The following is a 19,348-nucleotide window of genomic DNA, read 5'->3' on the forward strand; positions in this document are numbered from 1 at the left end:
TAGTGCAGACATGTATCTGTGGACTGTAGTGCAGACATGTATCTGTGGACTGTAGTGCAGACATGTATCAGTGGACTGTAGTGCAGACACGTATCTGTGGACTGTAGTGCAGACATCTATCTGTGGACTGTAGTGCAGACATGTATCTGTGGACTGTAGTGCAGACACGTATCTGTGGACTGTAGTGCAGACACGTATCTGTGGACTGTAGTGCAGACATGTATCTGTGGACTGTAGTGCAGACATGTATCTGTGGACTGTAGTGCAGACACGTATCTGTGGACTGTAGTGCAGACACGTATCTGTGGACTGTAGTGCAGACATGTATCTGTGGAATGTAGTGCAGACACGTATCTGTGGACTGTAGTGCAGACACGTATCTGTGGACTGTAGTGCAGACATCTATCTGTGGACTGTAGTGCAGACATGTATCTGTGGACTGTAGTGCAGACATCTATCAGTGGACTGTAGTGCAGACATGTACCTGTGGACTGTAGTGCAGACATGTATCTGTGGACTGTAGTGCAGACATGTATCTGTGGACTGTAGTGCAGACATGTATCTGTGGACTGTAGTGCAGACATGTATCTGTGGACTGTAGTGCAGACATGTATCAGTGGACTGTAGTGCAGACATGTATCTGTGGACTGTAGTGCAGACATGTATCTGTGGACTGTAGTGCAGACATGTATCTGTGGACTGTAGTGCAGACATGTATCAGTGGACTGTAGTGCAGACATGTATCTGTGGACTGTAGTGCAGACATGTACCTGTGGACTGTAGTGCAGACATGTATCTGTGGACTGTAGTGCAGACAAGTATCTGTGGACTGTAGTGCAGACATGTATCTGTGGACTGTAGTGCAGACATGTATCTGTGGACTGTAGTGCAGACATGTATCTGTGGACTGTAGTGCAGACATGTATCTGTGGACTGTAGTGCAGACACGTATCTGTGGACTGTAGTGCAGACATGTATCTGTGGACTGTAGTGCAGACATGTATCTGTGGACTGTAGTGCAGACACGTATCTGTGGACTGTAGTGCAGACATGTATCTGTGGACTGTAGTGCAGACATGTATCTGTGGACTGTAGTGCAGACATGTATCTGTGGACTGTAGTGCAGACATGTATCTGTGGACTGTAGTGCAGACATGTACCTGTGGACTGTAGTGCAGACATGTATCTGTGGACTGTAGTGCAGACATGTATCTGTGGACTGTAGTGCAGACATGTATCAGTGGACTGTAGTGCAGACATGTATCTGTGGACTGTAGTGCAGACATGTATCTGTGGACTGTAGTGCAGACATGTATCTGTGGACTGTAGTGCAGACATGTATCTGTGGACTGTAGTGCAGACATGTATCTGTGGACTGTAGTGCAGACATGTATCTGTGGACTGTAGTGCAGACATGTATCTGTGGACTGCAGTTTCTGGTGTTTCTATATAAATCCTGATTAAAGGTGTTTCTATATATTCTGATTAAAGGTGTTTCTATATATTCTGATTAAAGGTGTTTCTATATATTCTGATTAAAGGTGTTTCTATATATTCTGATAAAAGGTGTTTCTATATATTCTGATTAAAGGTGTTTCTATATATCCTGATTAAAGGTGTTTCTATATAAATCCTGATTAAAGGTGTTTCTATATATTCTGATTAAAGGTGTTTCTATATATTCTGATTAAAGGTGTTTCTATATATTCTGATTAAAGGCATTTCTATATATTCTGATTAAAGGTGTTTCTATATATTCTGATTAAAGGTGTTTCTATATATCCTGATTAAAGGTGTTTCTATATAAATCCTGATTAAAGGTGTTTCTATATATTCTGATTAAAGGTGTTTCTATATATTCTGATTAAGGGTGTTTCTATATATTCTGATTAAAGGTGTTTCTATATATTCTGATTAAAGGTGTTTCTATATATTCTGATTAAAGGTGTTTCTATATATTCTGATTAAAGGTGTTTCTATATATTCTGATTAAGGGTGTTTCTATATATCCTGATTAAAGGTGTTTCTATATAAATCCTGATTAAAGGTGTTTCTATATATTCTGATTAAAGGTGTTTCTATATATTCTGATTAAGGGTGTTTCTATATATTCTGATTAAAGGTGTTTCTATATATTCTGATTAAAGTTACTTGGTCTGCAACTGAATGCTTTTACATTATTTCGATGCACATTAAATACTTACGCAAAACTACTCTAGTACAAGTGTAAAAAGGATACATGACGTGAATTGTATGAAAATTCATCTTCCGGCGTTGTTTCTGAGCGATAAAGTTTGAGTTGACCCCACGGCAGAATATGTATGACCCGCCATGATTCAAAACGTTCAGAATCGATCACCTGACAACCACATGTAATGAGCATGCGCAGAAGTAATTTATGCGGTGACCTAGCTCGGTGACCTATGCCCGGCCGGCCCAGGATCGGAACGTGACCCAGCCATGTCAGATGTAAGTATATAAACAAATACACGTGTTTCTAACCAGTGTTTTCGAGATCTTTCCAACACATATTGCAAATCTGTAAATGTGTCATCGCTTGATGAGAATATGTAGACGATTTGTGCAAATAGTAAAATCTTTATTGTGTGTGACATCGTGATGGCATGGGCTCTAGATCTAATAAACTGGTGATTTGTTTGCACAAACCAAGTTTTATGGCCATCAAAGTACAAAAACAATTGCGTTGTGTGAAGGTCAAAGTTATTTGGGACATTTAACGAGCAGAAAGCATTACTTTTGCCGACAAATCGAACCAGAATTTACAAATACAATTGTGTTTCAGGAAACTTCCATTTGAAATAAATGCAAGAATGCAACTTTTTTGGCTGCAATTTTTGTGCATTGTATTGATTATTTCCCCAATGTGTGTCATGATACTCATTGATAGGTCCCATACTATTCCAAATTTTTTTTTTATTTTCCTTTAATCTGTCCATTATCAAATGTATGCAAAATATATGTATTGTTTCATTATTTTCAAGTAAATACATGTAATAAAGTACATAAGGGAGTGTCCAGATTTTACTTCAAGGGGGACCCGGAGGATTTCCACTTTGCCTTGTGTATTTTTTTCAAGCCCCCCCCCCACACACACACACAAAAACTTGGGAAAAATTGATGCCCCCCCCCCCTGCAAGTACTTTATTTTTCCATGCCCCCCCCCCCCCCCCCCATAGACTCACACATATATACAAACACACTTTGTGGAGTCATGATGGGTGAATGGTTAGTGTGGCTTGAAATCTACAGATTGCAGGTTCGAGCCCTGTTGCTGCCTGCTGTTTATTTTTGAGTGGCTAAAGTCCTTGGGCAAGATTTGAACCATGACTGTGCCTCAGTCAAACCAGCTGTATAACTGGGGACCTGGTAGGATGTAGGTTGCAATGTGAAGGCTTTAATCCTATGCGCTTAAATGGCTGCAATGGATTGTATGCTCCCCAGGGAGTTGAGGAAGACTAAAGGGCCGCTGTGCCGTTTCCGAGCCAGGGGTAATAATTAAAGCACTTTGAGCATGTAGTGTGAAAGCACTATATAAGAACATTATTATTACACATACACAACATGTATGTATGTATGTATGTATGTATGTATGTATGTATGTATGTATGTATGTATGTATGTATGTATGTATGTATGTATGTATGTGTGTATGTATGTATGTATGTATGTATGTAAGTGCTACTTTTCTTTCTTCAGGCTAGTTTTAGTGGTTTGGAAGAGGGTGCTGTATGCAGGACAGGAAGGGGTAACAGGGTAGGGTTAGGGAAGGTAGTATGCCTACCATTGGCGATATTGACAACCAATTACAAGACAGACAACAAAGAATGGAAGTAAGAACATATGTTCATTTTTAACAATAGTACATCATAGAACCTCAAGGGTCTATGAGTACATATATATTTAATAGCTGACCACAGAATGAACATGACATTATTCACATCTCACAAACGCTTCTTTCAAAGCTGCACTAGCAGCTTCTGAAATGTTTGTTGTCCATATTTTTGTTAGATGTAATGACTTCCTAATGATATTGTCCACCCTAATGACCACTATACAATCACAGGTGGTGAAACATACAGTATCTGTACACACACTATAAATCCAAACCAAATAATCTGTTGTTACAATTGTAGTTATCCAATGACATCACAATTTCAACCTAATACTGTACTGCTTGGATGAAAACAATGTTACTGATTTCTAATCGTGGGCTGTCCAATCAAAAAAAAAAACATTTCAGTTACAGTTAGTGATGTTTTCATCTCGATCTACATTTACTATTCTGTGTTGTTTACAGTTTTAGTATTACAGGTTGTTAATCAGCTACAAGCACTATTTCAATATTTGTATTATGACCTCCACTGGACCTCTAGTGACAATAAAATTGAAACGAAAGTAAATGTACATTCTCAATGTGATATCCAAGTTTTTTACTGTAAGTCATAAGTTATCAAGGCCTTGAATTAGATTAGGAACCATGCATACAATGTACAGGAAACAACTATTCTGATATCAAGAGAGACAAACACACATTCACAATTTATGAAGACTATGCTACATTTGAGCATAGATGTTCATGAACTCTGGATTCATTAGTATCTAATGGAAATTTCTACATACATTAACAATATTTCTTAGAAGCAAATCCCACATTTTCACCGACATCTTGTTAGCACTGTACTACTATGGGCTGTTTGTACCTGTCCCAAAGAAATGTGAAACAAGTTGGAGTGGTACAGCTTATTAAGGATCTGTACATACAAGCTTCCCAAATTAGGGAGCCTTCAGTATTGACAGGGTGAAGGGCCAGAGGAAATCACACATGATCTGTTAAGTAAAACATGACCCTCCTCCCCCCATTTGTAAAAAGTGACCCTCCCCTTTGTCCCATTTTGTAAAACATGACCCTCCCCATGACAATTCCATAAACTGAATGTTAATCAATCTTCCCATTATATGTATACACTCACTGTTGCAGTTTTTGGACAGACTCTGTTTTCGGACAGATATCAACTCGTCCCATGATCCTTGTTGTTTTCTTTTGAACTATCATATTGTCATGCTCAAGCACTCATACGAAAGATCAAGCGATACAAAAGCTTTGATTCAACACTAATTTTGTGGTATCAGTTCTGAGAGCACTAATATTGGTGATCACAAAGTTACCATATGTAACAACACTGTCATAGTTGCCAGTGCTTTTTGCATTGTGAGTGATAAGGTGAGATGGTACAATCAATAAAATGCATCATTTTATAGACAATTTTCTTACATTATATGTATTTGTACTTTGGCATGTAAAAGACTCGTAAAAGTAAATGATGAGTGTTCATCTCACTTTTACATCTCAAAACACACAAAACAAATTGACAATCATTGAATCTTAAATTTGGTCACAAAACTACATATTGTAAAATGTGACCCTCCCCTAAACATTACTATCCAAAATATGACCCCCAAGAACAGGTTTGTAAAATGTGACCCACCCCCTGATTCCTTTGGCCCTACCCTACCTGTAAATACTGATGGCTCCCTTAGTATGTCCCGTGATGTCACAACCTGTTGGTAATCATATCGTGATGATACATGGTATGGCCCATTGCAGTACACCCTAGAAAATACTGACAAGACATCAGAAAAAATTTGGGCCTCACTTCCTAAAAATTATTATCATACTGTGAGTGGCCGTGTCCCTTTGAATGCTGCATGACAGCCATGCACCTTTTCACAATCATGCTAAATTAGAAGTACCTTCATGAACTCCTGTCATTTAAAAGTAACTGTAATGACAAATGAATAGTAGTCTCTGGTTACATCACAAATGACAGCAGATGATAACATTGGAACTGTGATTCAACCAAAATAACACATCTAAACAAATCAAACTGGATCAATTGAATGGTTTATGAAGATTACACAAACCAAAGTTTGCATAAATGTATTAAATGTAACAAATAAACATGTACATGTACATGAAGTATATGCAGCATTATGGATGGATTCACTTATTGCTATAAAGTTGAAAATCAAAAGAACTGCACTATTCTTCCTTTCAAAATGTCCTATTTCATACCATACAACTCATGATTTTAGACATTGTCCTCCATATAAACTAAAAAAAGACCTATTTTTCCTTTACAGGACTTTAATTTTCTTGTACCAAATGAGGCTGTTCTAGCAATAGCCAGAAGATGGCGACAAGAATTTTTGCAGTAGATGATGTTGAAGATAACAATGATGCCAACAGCATGCTGCTTACACAAATTTTGTTCTTTGGCAACATGGTAGACTAGGGGTTGGCAACCATGTTGTTGTTCCAAGCTGTTGTGTCTGGGTGATAAGGGACAGATACCCTGACCCATTCTTAACATACACTGGATTTAGACAATCCAGACTTCAGTGAATGCATAGTGAATCAAGGTCGCCTCGACACTTGCATTTCTACCAATGATGCTGTTGGGGGTGGAGATATGGGAGCAAGATTTCTTGACAGTCATCTAGGGTTACTGGCTTCCAGTTCCTTCCTTTGCTTCATTCCTTGTCAGTCAAGTAGTCTTGTGTCCACTATTAGTTTCTTCAAGGCAAGCAAATGTGGGTATGTTTTCTCCACTTTGAGAGGTGTGATAGCCCATCTACAACTCTTTTTTTTTTGGAATACTCTGTGGTGGCTAAAATTCATAATACAGGAAAAGAGACAAAATTTGTTGTTACAATAAGCATTCATGTTAATGCAGTTTTAGCCTGTGTATGGCACTTGATTTACAATTTTGCTAGTGTCTACTATCCTGCTTGTGCTATTTGCAGTTTATTCTATTAGCCACACCTAAACAAATAACATTACAAAAATACATACCTGTATGCTTGTCATATAATGTATTACTAGCAGGACAGTAGATAGGAGTTACTAAAGTTGCAGACTCAGTGCTGCAGGCATGCTACTATAATTTGGTGTATCATTCAACACTAATCTCTCAGCCTTCCGAGTTTGCCTTTCACCAGCTGTTCAAAACATATCTACAAATCTTTCCCTCCCTGGTGATTATTATAACAGATTTGATTATTGCCTTAGTTATTCTACTACACATATCACACACACACACACACACACACACACACACAAAACTAACAGCTTCACTTAGAAAAATGTTAACTCTGTGCATACTTGGTGTTGTGTCAAGTAGAAAGCCATGTTTGAGTGTAGCCAAATTTACGTGATTGACATTTTTTTATTATAGTGATTACATGATAGACTTGTACATTTCAACAGAAAAACTCATCACAAGTGGGTAGTTCAGCACAGCTTGTGATATGCTGCTTAGTCAAATAGTGTTGTAATCTATGTTCATTATAGTAGTGTGTGTGTGTGTGTGTGTGTGTGTGTGTATCATTTTGAATACACTTTTTGACATTGATGAGACTCTATATTTCTGTCTTAGTGGTTAACTAGACTGGATAATTTTTGTATTGAAATATTGTACCAGTTTAGACTTCATCCAATGTTCTTCCTTTGACATGATTTACCTAATATGTACTAAGTATATTTCTGATACATGTATATATGTTTATATTAAAAGAGAACTATTTATTGTTACCGAATCACTCCTTCCCTTGTCCTCAGTAAATCTCTGTCAACATGTACATTGTGATCTAGAGCTGCAAGCAAGTTTCTTGCCCTGTAAACGGGTGGTGTATTTGCTGAGTGCTTAGATGCATACATCAATCATTCAATGTATGTTGGTGAATTCCAGGTCTGAAGTTGTCCTGAAAACAAATACACAGAACAGTATATAAGGTCTCCACTATGGAAGTGTCTATTCAAAATTGGCTGTGAGCACCATGCATACTCAACATGTTCAGCTTGACATTTCTGTGAGAATAAGAAACACAACACAACAACCTTTATTGGCTTTGTTATATCACATTGATTTACAGCTAAAATAACATAGGCTTGGTGATTCACTCATGGAAAATTATGTTTTTGACACAGAACTAGACATAGTTAAACTCTACACTAACAATAACAGAGACAACAACACAGTAGGATCCTTAGTATTGCTATTCTTTCACAGTGTAGTAAAAGCAGGCTTCTAGTGAAAACATTACACATGGACTTGATGGTTTTTAATGGCTGCAGTTGTTTATTTTCTAACTGATAATCTACATTTCAACTTGACTACTTCTACATCACACTGCACAGCACCTATGTAATTATTTCTTTTACATTACAAGCTGTCTGAGGGTGTGCATTTAACAGTTATTTCACATGAGTGAAACACCAAGCCTACATCATTTTAGCTGTACTTATTGGTACATGGTACACAGAAAACATACAATTTAATTTTATTTCTTTGTTTGGTTATGGAGCATGCAGTAATGGTCTAAAATTGACACGGTCAATAACTTGAAAATAGCATCAAAGGTTTAACTAGTAATGATAGCTAGAACACATGATTATTCAATACTTTCCAATCAAGCGTGTTACAGTAATGCTAAACACAATATTTTTTACAATTTTGGGATGAATTCAAGCATGTGATCACAACCTAAACACATGATTATATCTACGTCAGTAGGGATGAAGTCAAGCATGCGATCACAGCATAAACACAAGGACTATATCAACGTTAGTACTAGTAGGGTGATTTGACTACTGAATAGAGTACAGTGCCTGATGTAGCTCAATAGGAATGCTGCTTTCAAAACTGAAACAAAACCACTTGTGATCTTTTTCAAAAATACATTCATTTCCATGGTTTTAACAAAGATTGGTAAAATGCCAAAAGTATGTACACTTTGATCATTGGTATCTGTCCTATACACATATTGAGAATGTGATAGGTTTCATTCATACCTTTCAATTTCTTAAAGCACTCCAGTATATTAGGATGGTGTAGTATCAAAACCCAAGTCAATATCATATCGGTGATTGAAATATAGATCACCATGAATATTACATGGTTGTCATTCCTCCAATATACTCACCCACTTCAAGTATAAGGCAGAACCAACGAATTCATTAGAAATATTGATTTCACCATTGCAGTCAGCTACTGTGCACACCAAGGAAACTCTGGCTTGAGCTGAGTAACTGCTTCAGATACACAAGGCACATAGTATCACTGAGCAAAGAATCTTTGTCCTCATCACTTTGAACATGTTGAATTCCTTGAACTTGACTTGTGTTATTAGTATTGTCAAGACTTTCATCTTTATTGTCACTTACTGTCAATATCAACATCAGCATCTTCATCATCTGGCTCTATATGTCCATCATCCCTACAAAATATTGACAATTATTATTTATCTTGTGAATCACCCTCTAACACTAACCACAGGGGCAGCGAACATGTAATTGTTTGATCCATAGATCAACTGATCGATCGTTTTATTGATTGATTTATTATTTGGTTGAATGATTGATTGATTGAATGATCAATTTTTGTGGTGCAATAAAAATTATTTTGTGTGTGATATTGATCAAGTCACTCATTTAGTTCTCTTTTCCTATCTACTTTTCTCTCTTTCAGTTGTATGTAATTCTCTCTTTATTGACTAAATAAAGATGCCATATCCATTCTTCTCCTCTGATCTAAATTAAAACACCATTAATTTCATAATTGGCGAGAGATCACTCACAATAACAGTTTGCTTTATTACACTAGACAAACAGTTGAAGAAGGTGCTAAAGGCAGTGTGAAAGCATACCTTGTCTCAGATGACACCCTCACCTACAGTATATGTTGACCATGTTACCATTGTCAAAGTGACCCATGAGCCTAGCGACTAAGAATTTAAGATAGTCATTCGCAAACATGGCCGCAACAAGGAGTGAACTGGTCATCAGAAGTAACACAAGCAATCATGGATAGTAAGAAGGCGTCTGATCTTGAACTGTGACTCTTAAAACGCATCAAAACATGTCGAAAATAATGATGCAGTCTAGATTGTTCAGCTAATCGATGCGTCGTCTCATCATGATATCTTTGTAGACTACCTCAAAATCTCCTACGTGTCAACATTTGTCTCCGAAAACGTATTGGCAGAATTGTAGTGAGTTTTATATCGCCACAAAACTCAATGAGTGAATTGATCAATATCCAACATAAAATAAGTCATATTGCACCACAAAGATTGATCATTCAACCAAATAATAATCAATCAATTGATACGCAGTAACAAATACATTCACTCTACTCCACCACATCACTGTATGTACATGTACACTGTCAATATCAAAATAAATTTCATACAATGTACATATACTCACAGCATAGTTATATTGAAGCTTGGTTCATACTAGTCTGAATCTTCTTCACCGGACTCTTCTAAGTCATTACTCTCAGCATGTTTCAAAGAAACCTGTTAGTGATAAATGAAATAAAACAGATATGTAACATAATGACACATTCCTAGTACCAGTTCTTTGTATGTACAACTAGACACAACAAACTATTTGGCAAGTATAACCATGTAATCTGCAATGAATCTGATGTAACGCAAGCTTGTACACCATGTGGTAAGCAATCATGTGAGTACTTCCTCAAATGGATCAATGAATGATTCTGACATAATCTTGCACTTGCACTTTGTGTTCGACAGGTGCTGTAGGTAAAATACAGAATTTGTGAGACATGAGGAACAGGGTAAAAACACAAAGAAGCACATCCATGTTGTATGACCAAAAAATGTTCATGTTCGCTATGAATGTTAAAATAATCATTACCATTTGTATGTATTTTACCAGTATCTACAATGTACATGTATTTCCACATATGTACGATATGAAATGCAATTGATCATCATAAATTATGTACCTTTCACTTTGTGCCTGTGACTGGGAGGAAGTTGCAGTCAGGTGTACATTCTTGATGGAGGATTCACAACTGTACTACTGCAGGTGATTTCTGATATAACACATTAATTCCTGACATGATAGAACCCCTGTGAAGGAAAGAAAACCAAATGTTCAATGATGCAACAAACATTGGTCAACCTGTAGTCGTGTTCACAGCTACATGTATGACTTGATCCAAATAGTCATATTACGAATACATGTAACAGCCAGAATTTTTTTAATGCCCACATACACGTCTAAACTGCCTCCTTGCGAAATGCAAACCCACAACATGGCTAGTAAATTACTAAGAATATTAAGTCTGATAACTGTTCATGCCAGTGATATTTTGGACAAAGTGGTCTGTTATTGATAACATGGGAAAGCAACAGAAATATTTGACAACAATACATTGTACATTTGTATGTCATATGTTATGTATAACTAGAAATCTTACCTATCAGATTCCATTGATAAAAATTTAGACACATCTGGACCACTCATTTGACCCAACATCTGCACACCTTCACCTCAGTGACCAGTTGTTGTGTTGATGTTTGAGGCACTGTGCGTCCACTTCTACAATGAGCACAAAATGCACACACTATAATAGTAATATTGTTGGTAGCCAATTCAAAAATGAAATATGTCTATTTTTTTTAAATGTAGAGTATAATGTACACATTAACAATGATAAAAAGATATCAATATGGTTTGAAAGAAACTGTACATGATTTGCAAAAATGTACAAACAAATTCAATATTACATTGTATTTACTCTAATGTTCTGAGTGCCATAGCTTTGTGTAAATACAAAAAGTTAGTAAGATATGAGTCAGCAATATTTATAAAATGTGATTGATAAAAATAAAACATTAAATTACATGTAAAGAAATGTTTTCCTCACTTTACAATATATTATGGTTGCTTCTGAATACAATAAACATACTGTTCATACAGTTATTAAAAACTGTGCATGGTTTTATTAAACTACATGGTTGTAACTTTCAGTTTTATGCATAGAATAATGGTTAGATAATAAATGGCAGAATAGTTTGTGTAATAATTTAAAATCAAAATTATGATTCATATTCTCTATACATACTTGATCTGTTGAAATTGGCCAACTCTTCCTGTAGTAGCTTGGGAAGTACTGGCTACTGGCTGTGATGTATCTTTTCCCTCAGCAAGTACTCTGCCTTTACTGGGTTGATGATCATAGTACCTATGTAAAATTGGAAACAATCACAATAATACATTAGACATTTAGAAAAACAAAACCCCAAAAAACAGAAAATATTGAAATGTTTAGGGAAGGAAAATAAGCACATATACCAACGTTAGACTTGTAATTTTCAAAACTAACATTTACGTGTAGCTCTAGAGTGGTGTCAAGTAAACACACCAAAATTACCTTCTTCCAGAATTTGAGTTTTGGAGTATTAAAAACTGTAGTGATAGCAAAATATTGGTGCACTAATACTACATTTTTTGTATTTCTAAAACTCAAAGTTATTGTTCATATAAAACATCAATGTATGCTATAGTATTGTACTATGATCAAAATAAGAATAGTACACTACAATGGTGGTTGTTGTCTTTATCATTCTTACAAGCTATACTAGCAAGATAGAACATCAACTCTACCGTACATACAACTGTGAGAATGCAGTATTGTCCATTGTGGTTTGGACAGCCTGTCACCAATTTTACCACAATTAGTAGTTACATAAACAACGGGTCATCATTTTACAAAGACAAAACATCACAGGTTTGCAGCTGTGTGTATTTTAGTCGTACCATAACTACTACTAAAAGTATACGAGCGTTATAGCGCCATGCTTTCGCCAATGTCATAAACATAAATGTGGTGTCACAAACAAACAAATATTCATGCTTTTTCGCCAATGTCATAAACGTAAATGTGGTGTCACAAACAAACAACTATTCACTGTATCTGCGTTAAAGATTTCAATTCTAAAATACCCTTGCATGTGAGTGATATACTCGCTAAATTTCAACAAATGCATCAATACACGAATGTAAACACAACCCAGCTGTTCATTCACAGACAGGAAATGCGTATGTACTTGCACTAGTTACAGCTCTATATACTTACCAGTCTAAAAGAAACTCCGAGACTTTCCAGTGAAATTGTAGCGAATTTGCCTCTTTCAGTGCTTTCCAGCGGTCGATCTGTCCAAATATATTTATTTTGCCGATGGACGATTTTGTTTTCCTTCGTTTCCTGGCTGAATCCGTAAGAGTTGGACGACCTTGCATCTGTACTGTTGGTGTCTGCCATGTTGAAGAGGTCGTAGTGAGTGCGCATGCGCATATTTGCGTTCAAACCAAAACCGTTAGGTGACCGGGTCAAATTCTCGCGTTTGAACATCGACGTTACTGGTTTGAACGGGGTCAGGGGTCGATTAAAAAAACGTACCATTTAATCAGATATCGTATCACAGCAGTTTATTGCGTACAGGTTTGCCAGTGACTAACCGCTGTTTAGACAAGTTATAGTAAGTGGTATAATATGAGTAACCTTTAAAAAGGAAACAAAAATGCAAAGAAATACGCAAAAGTTGCAGACCATGTCCCTTTAAAGGTGTTTCTATATAAGCCCTGTAATGGTTGTAATTGTTAGTCATGACTGACAGCAATTGATGCACCACAAACCTGTTCCAAGTTTTAAATGCATTTGATGCCCTTTTAAATAGATAACCTTCCATATCTTGTGATGATGTGTCAGAGGGCACATGGTTTACCATTGTTTCCTATTGAGATAAACAGAAAATGAATTATAACATTATTCTCAATCACCCAGTAGTTTGTTATATCTTCAATAAATTCTGAGACCATCTATAAAATACACTTTCACCAAAAAGATACAAAACATTGCAAAGTTGCTGGAAAACTGTTGTACAGTGGCAGTAAGGGATTTATGGAGAAAATTCTAAACTTGAGACACAATTTTAACTTACAGTAACTGTTACAATTAAAATATCTTAAAACAAAGAAGAGTTTCACACCTCTACAACCAATACCCTTAACACTGTTAGATGAAGAGTTACCAATAATGTAGTAACTTTTGTACATTTCACCAAATCTGCTCAGTAGTTTCGGAATGAAAGATTTTTGACCAAAAAGACACATTTTTAGACCTAATTTCCATATCATCAGAGGGATCATCATATCATCAACAATTCTTACTTTGAATACACCTAAGAATGTTCCAACCAAATTCCAAACCAATCTGCCCAACAGTTTTTGAGTTTAAATTTTTTTACCCAAATCACACTGCTGGTAAGATCATTTTGATTTGAAATATTACCCAACTAGACACCCACAGTAATACACGTCCACCCACCAAATATCAGGGTAATCAGTTCAGCGGTTTTTTACTTTAAGGTGTTTACACACATCCACACACACACGCACACGCACACGCACACGCACACGCACACGCACACACGCACACACACACACACACACACACACACACACACACACACACACACACACACACACTTTGCTGCCTATAGCACTACTGAACCGTATCAGTTCAGTCGCCATTACCTTGGTGGGTCTCGAACACAGCACCTCTAGTTCTGTACCTATCCATCCAAAGACCTACTCTATAACCACACTTCACTGCAAAATGACTTGTCCAGAAAGCATGTTTCCATATAGAATTTGTTCATTGACAGGACAATGTGTATGTGCACCAGGGTTAATAACAGAACTATAGATGGGTAAAATGGATGACCTCTGCCATATACTGTTTTTACTTGGACAGTTTTGGTTAACCCATCAGTCATTTTGTCAGAGATGCAAAATGTCCTCTGACGTGTACTTATAACTATCAGTTACTTACTCACAAGATATTTAACTATGGTTATTTACTCACAAGATCATTGACTAAATTATGTCTTTTGTCCATCTCCTTCTTATCTGCGTCAGCTGCCAGTTGTAATTCTGTTAACTGTAAAATAAGTAATATATCTTCTCTTAATTATTATATATACCAGTGATTACTTACACTGATGCACCATGCATACTACTAGTGGTATTATTATAATACCAGTGATTACTTACACTGATGCACCATGCATACTACTAGTGGTATTATTATAATACCAGTGTGATTACTTACACTGATGCACCATGCATACTACTAGTGGTATTATTATAATACCAGTGATTACTTACACTGATGCACCATGCATACTACTAGTGGTATTATTATAATACCAGTGATTACTTACACTGATGCACCATGCATACTACTAGTGGTATTATTATAATACCAGTGATTACTTACACTGATGCACCATGCATACTACTAGTGGTATTATTATAATACCAGTGATTACTTACACTGATGCACCATGCATACTACTAGTGGTATTATAATTATATACCAGTGATTACTTACACTGATGCACCATGCATACTACTAGTGGTATTATTATAATACCAGTGATTACTTACACTGATGCACCATGCATACTACTAGTGGTATTATTATAATACCAGTGATTACTTACACTGATGCACCATGCATACTACTAGTGGTATTATTATAATACCAGTGATTACTTACACTGATGCACCATGCATACTACTAGTGGTATTATAATTATATACCAGTGATTACTTACACTGATGCACCATGCATACTAGTGGTATTATTATATATATACCAGTGATTACTTGCACTGATGCCCTGTGTATACTACTAGTGGTATTATAATTATATACCAGTGATTACTTGCATTGATGCTCTGTGCATACTGCTAGTGGTATTATAATTATATACCAGTGATTACTTGCACTGTGCATACTACTAGTGGTATTATTATATATATACCAGTGATTACTTGCACTGATGCCCTGTGCATACTACTAGTGGTATTATTATATATATACCAGTGATTACTTGCACTGATGCCCTGTGCATACTACTAGTGGTATTATAATTATATACCAGTGATTACTTGCACTGATGCACCATGCATACTACTAGTGGTATTATAATTATATACCAGTGATTACTTGCACTGATGCCCTGTGTATACTACTAGTGGTATTATAATTATATACCAGTGATTACTTGCACTGATGCCCTGTGTATACTACTAGTGGTATTATATATATATATATACCAGTGATTACTTGCACTGATGCTCTGTGCATACTACTAGTGGTATTATAATTATATACCAGTGATTACTTACACTGATGCACCATGCATACTAGTGGTATTATTATATATATACCAGTGATTACTTGCACTGATGCACTGTGCATACTACTAGTGGTATTATTATATATATATACCAGTGATTACTTGCACTGATGCCCTGTGTATACTACTAGTGGTATTATAATTATATACCAGTGATTACTTGCACTGATGCTCTGTGCATACTACTAGTGGTATTATAATTATATACCAGTGATTACTTGCACTGATGCCCTGTGTATACTAGTGGTATTATATATATATATACCAGTGATTACTTGCACTGATGCACTGTGCATACTACTAGTGGTATTATTATATATATACCAGTGATTACTTGCACTGATGCACTGTGCATACTACTAGTGGTATTATTATATATATACCAGTGATTACTTGCACTGATGCACTGTGCATACTACTAGTGGTATTATTATATATATACCAGTGATTACTTGCACTGATGCCCTGTGCATACTACTAGTGGTATTATTATATATATACCAGTGATTACTTGCACTGTGCATACTACTAGTGGTATTATTATATATATACCAGTGATTACTTGCACTGATGCTCTGTGCATACTACTAGTGGTATTATTATATATATACCAGTGATTACTTGCACTGTGCATACTACTAGTGGTATTATTATATATATACCAGTGATTACTTGCACTGATGCCCTGTGCATACTACTAGTGGTATTATTATATATATACCAGTGATTACTTGCACTGATGCTCTGTGTATACTACTAGTGGTATTATAATTATATACCAGTGATTACTTGCACTGATGCCATGTGCATACTACTAGTGGTATTATAATTACATACCAGTGATTACTTGCACTGATGCCCTGTGCATACTGCTAGTGGTATTATAATTATATACCAGTGATTACTTGCATTGATGCTCTGTGCATACTGCTAGTGGTATTATAATTATATACCAGTGATTACTTGCACTGTGCATACTACTAGTGGTATTATTATATATATACCAGTGATTACTTGCACTGATGCCCTGTGCATACTACTAGTGGTATTATAATTATATACCAGTGATTACTTGCACTGATGCCCTGTGTATACTACTAGTGGTATTATAATTATATACCAGTGATTACTTGCACTGATGCACCATGCATACTACTAGTGGTATTATTATATATATACCAGTGATTACTTGCACTGATGCTCTGTGCATACTACTAGTGGTATTATAATTATATACCAGTGATTACTTGCACTGATGCCCTGTGCATACTACTAGTGGTATTATTATATATATACCAGTGATTACTTGCACTGATGCTCTGTGCATACTACTAGTGGTATTATAATTATATACCAGTGATTACTTGCACTGATGCCCTGTGCATACTACTAGTGGTATTATTATATATATACCAGTGATTACTTGCACTGATGCACCATGCATACTAGTGGTATTATAATTATATACCAGTGATTACTTGCACTGATGCCCTGTGCATACTACTAGTGGTATTATAATTATATACCAGTGATTACTTGCACTGATGCACATCTATTTATCTATCTATCTATCTATCTAATAAATTTATATAGTGACAAATATCCAAAGAAAACAATGTTCAGTGGCGCTTAGAGTTAGAAAGGAGATGAAAAAGCTCTCTGAAATATGTGAGTTTTCAAGTGTCTTTTGAAAATGTTTACATTGGGAGAGGTTTTAATGTCCAGGGGTAGAGAGTTCCAAAGTTCAGGAGCTGCTGAAGAGAAGGAGCGGCGACCATAGGAAACCAGATTCCATTTGGGTGTATGCAGAAGGCATTTATCCGATGAACGAAGAGTGTGTAATGAAGAACGAGGTGTAATTAAGTTCTTGAGATATTGTGGAAAGAATCCATTTAGGGCTTTATAAGTGATGAGCAGAAGTTTGAAAATAATACAATGAGATACTGGAAGACAATGAAGTTGTTATAGTATAGGGGTTATGTGTTCAAATTTCCTGGTGCGTGTAATAATCCTAGCTGCCATATTTTGGGCACGTTGTAAGTGCTGTAAGTGAACGTCAGGCAGACCATATATAGTAAGGAATTACAATAGTCTAGCTTCGATGATATGACAGCATGGACGAGGGTGGCACAAGAATCCGATTGTGGGTTTCTTTATAAGTGGTGTGACAACTGCAGACTTCAATAAATGAGGTACAAAGCCAGATTCGAGTGACAAATTAATACTCCAAGTGATAATCATGAGTATTTTATCAAGACACAGCTTGACAAATGATGTTGGCAATGGATCTAAACTACTGGTGCACCCCTGATGATAATCGTGAATTTCCTTCTCTGATACTGGTTGAAAACAATCAAGAGATTCTGAAGAGATGACTTCCACATGCATACTAGTGATATTTGCACTGCAGTGTAATACCAAAAACATTCTTACATAGCTGTATGCAAATGATATGTAAATGAGGATGTAATCATTCGTGACTTCAGGTGTAATTATACCAATAAATAAACATTTGAAGGCTAGCAAACTTAAACAAAAGTCAACAACAAATAACAAACAGGCATGTACAGAATCCAACATAACAGCTTTCTCTGGAGAGTGCCTGTTTGGGCTTTTAAATACATTATCATTACCTGTCAAATCTTGGTACCTGTTATAACATTTTGCCTCATACCGGAGGCCGAGGGTCTCAAGGAGATTGACTCATTTTAGTGTGCACCATGCAGTCCTATAGTAATGTGTAACACACTGTGTGCAGGTCATGTTGTCATATTGAATTGTTATGAGACATACATGTATTGGTAGTAAAAGTCTATTTCAGACAACTACAATTGAAATCTTACCTGTGTTGAAAGGTGTTTGAAGAATGGATCCGAGTCTGTCAGGAGATCATAACCTTGGTGATAGAATGTAGACTGGGCTTGCATGAAAGACAACAGCTGGCAGAAATAAATGATAATAATACAATCATCATATCTGCTCCAATTCTTAGATGTTATGTACATTAGGAATCTCTTTCATTTGGTCAAATAGCAATAACAAGAGATGATAGGGACATAGAATTTTGTCAAATTCATGTTTGGAATATGAAGAGTATAAACACTTAGAAATATTGGGACCCTGCAGTTTGTTGTCTGATTACACCTATTTATAGCATATTTAATGAGAAATGGTACCTTGGGATATCACAATATTTAATAAAAATATGAATGTTAAACATGATAAAATGTGTTGGTTTCAGT

At 36.1% G+C, this 19,348-nt stretch overlaps 2 protein-coding genes across 2 annotated transcripts in view; both read right to left on the reverse strand.

Moving 5' to 3' along the window:
* LOC144451326 (arf-GAP with coiled-coil, ANK repeat and PH domain-containing protein 2-like) overlaps positions 1-19,348 on the reverse strand; it is a gene marked incomplete at its 5' end in the record, with an annotated part of 103,380 nt that overhangs the window by 68,676 nt on the left and 15,356 nt on the right. The window contains 3 exons of the mRNA XM_078142131.1: positions 13,535-13,632; positions 14,766-14,840; positions 18,950-19,045. Of these exons, the coding sequence (XP_077998257.1) occupies positions 13,535-13,632; positions 14,766-14,840; positions 18,950-19,045 (269 nt within the window). The remainder of the gene's footprint in view (positions 1-13,534; positions 13,633-14,765; positions 14,841-18,949; positions 19,046-19,348) is intronic.
* LOC144451179 (uncharacterized) lies at positions 6,095-13,191 on the reverse strand. The gene is made up of 8 exons (XM_078141978.1): positions 12,975-13,191; positions 11,961-12,080; positions 11,313-11,434; positions 10,836-10,962; positions 10,289-10,380; positions 9,004-9,297; positions 7,614-7,782; positions 6,095-6,689 (listed from the first exon to the last, which is right to left on the reverse strand). Exons 1-3 carry the CDS (start codon positions 13,136-13,138, stop codon positions 11,356-11,358), a joined length of 363 nt encoding a protein of 120 aa, XP_077998104.1. The 5' UTR covers positions 13,139-13,191; the 3' UTR covers positions 6,095-6,689; positions 7,614-7,782; positions 9,004-9,297; positions 10,289-10,380; positions 10,836-10,962; positions 11,313-11,355.

This window comes from Glandiceps talaboti, chromosome 21 (genome assembly GCF_964340395.1).
Source record: "Glandiceps talaboti chromosome 21, keGlaTala1.1, whole genome shotgun sequence".
In the NCBI taxonomy this organism is placed as follows: domain Eukaryota; kingdom Metazoa; phylum Hemichordata; class Enteropneusta; family Spengelidae; genus Glandiceps; species Glandiceps talaboti.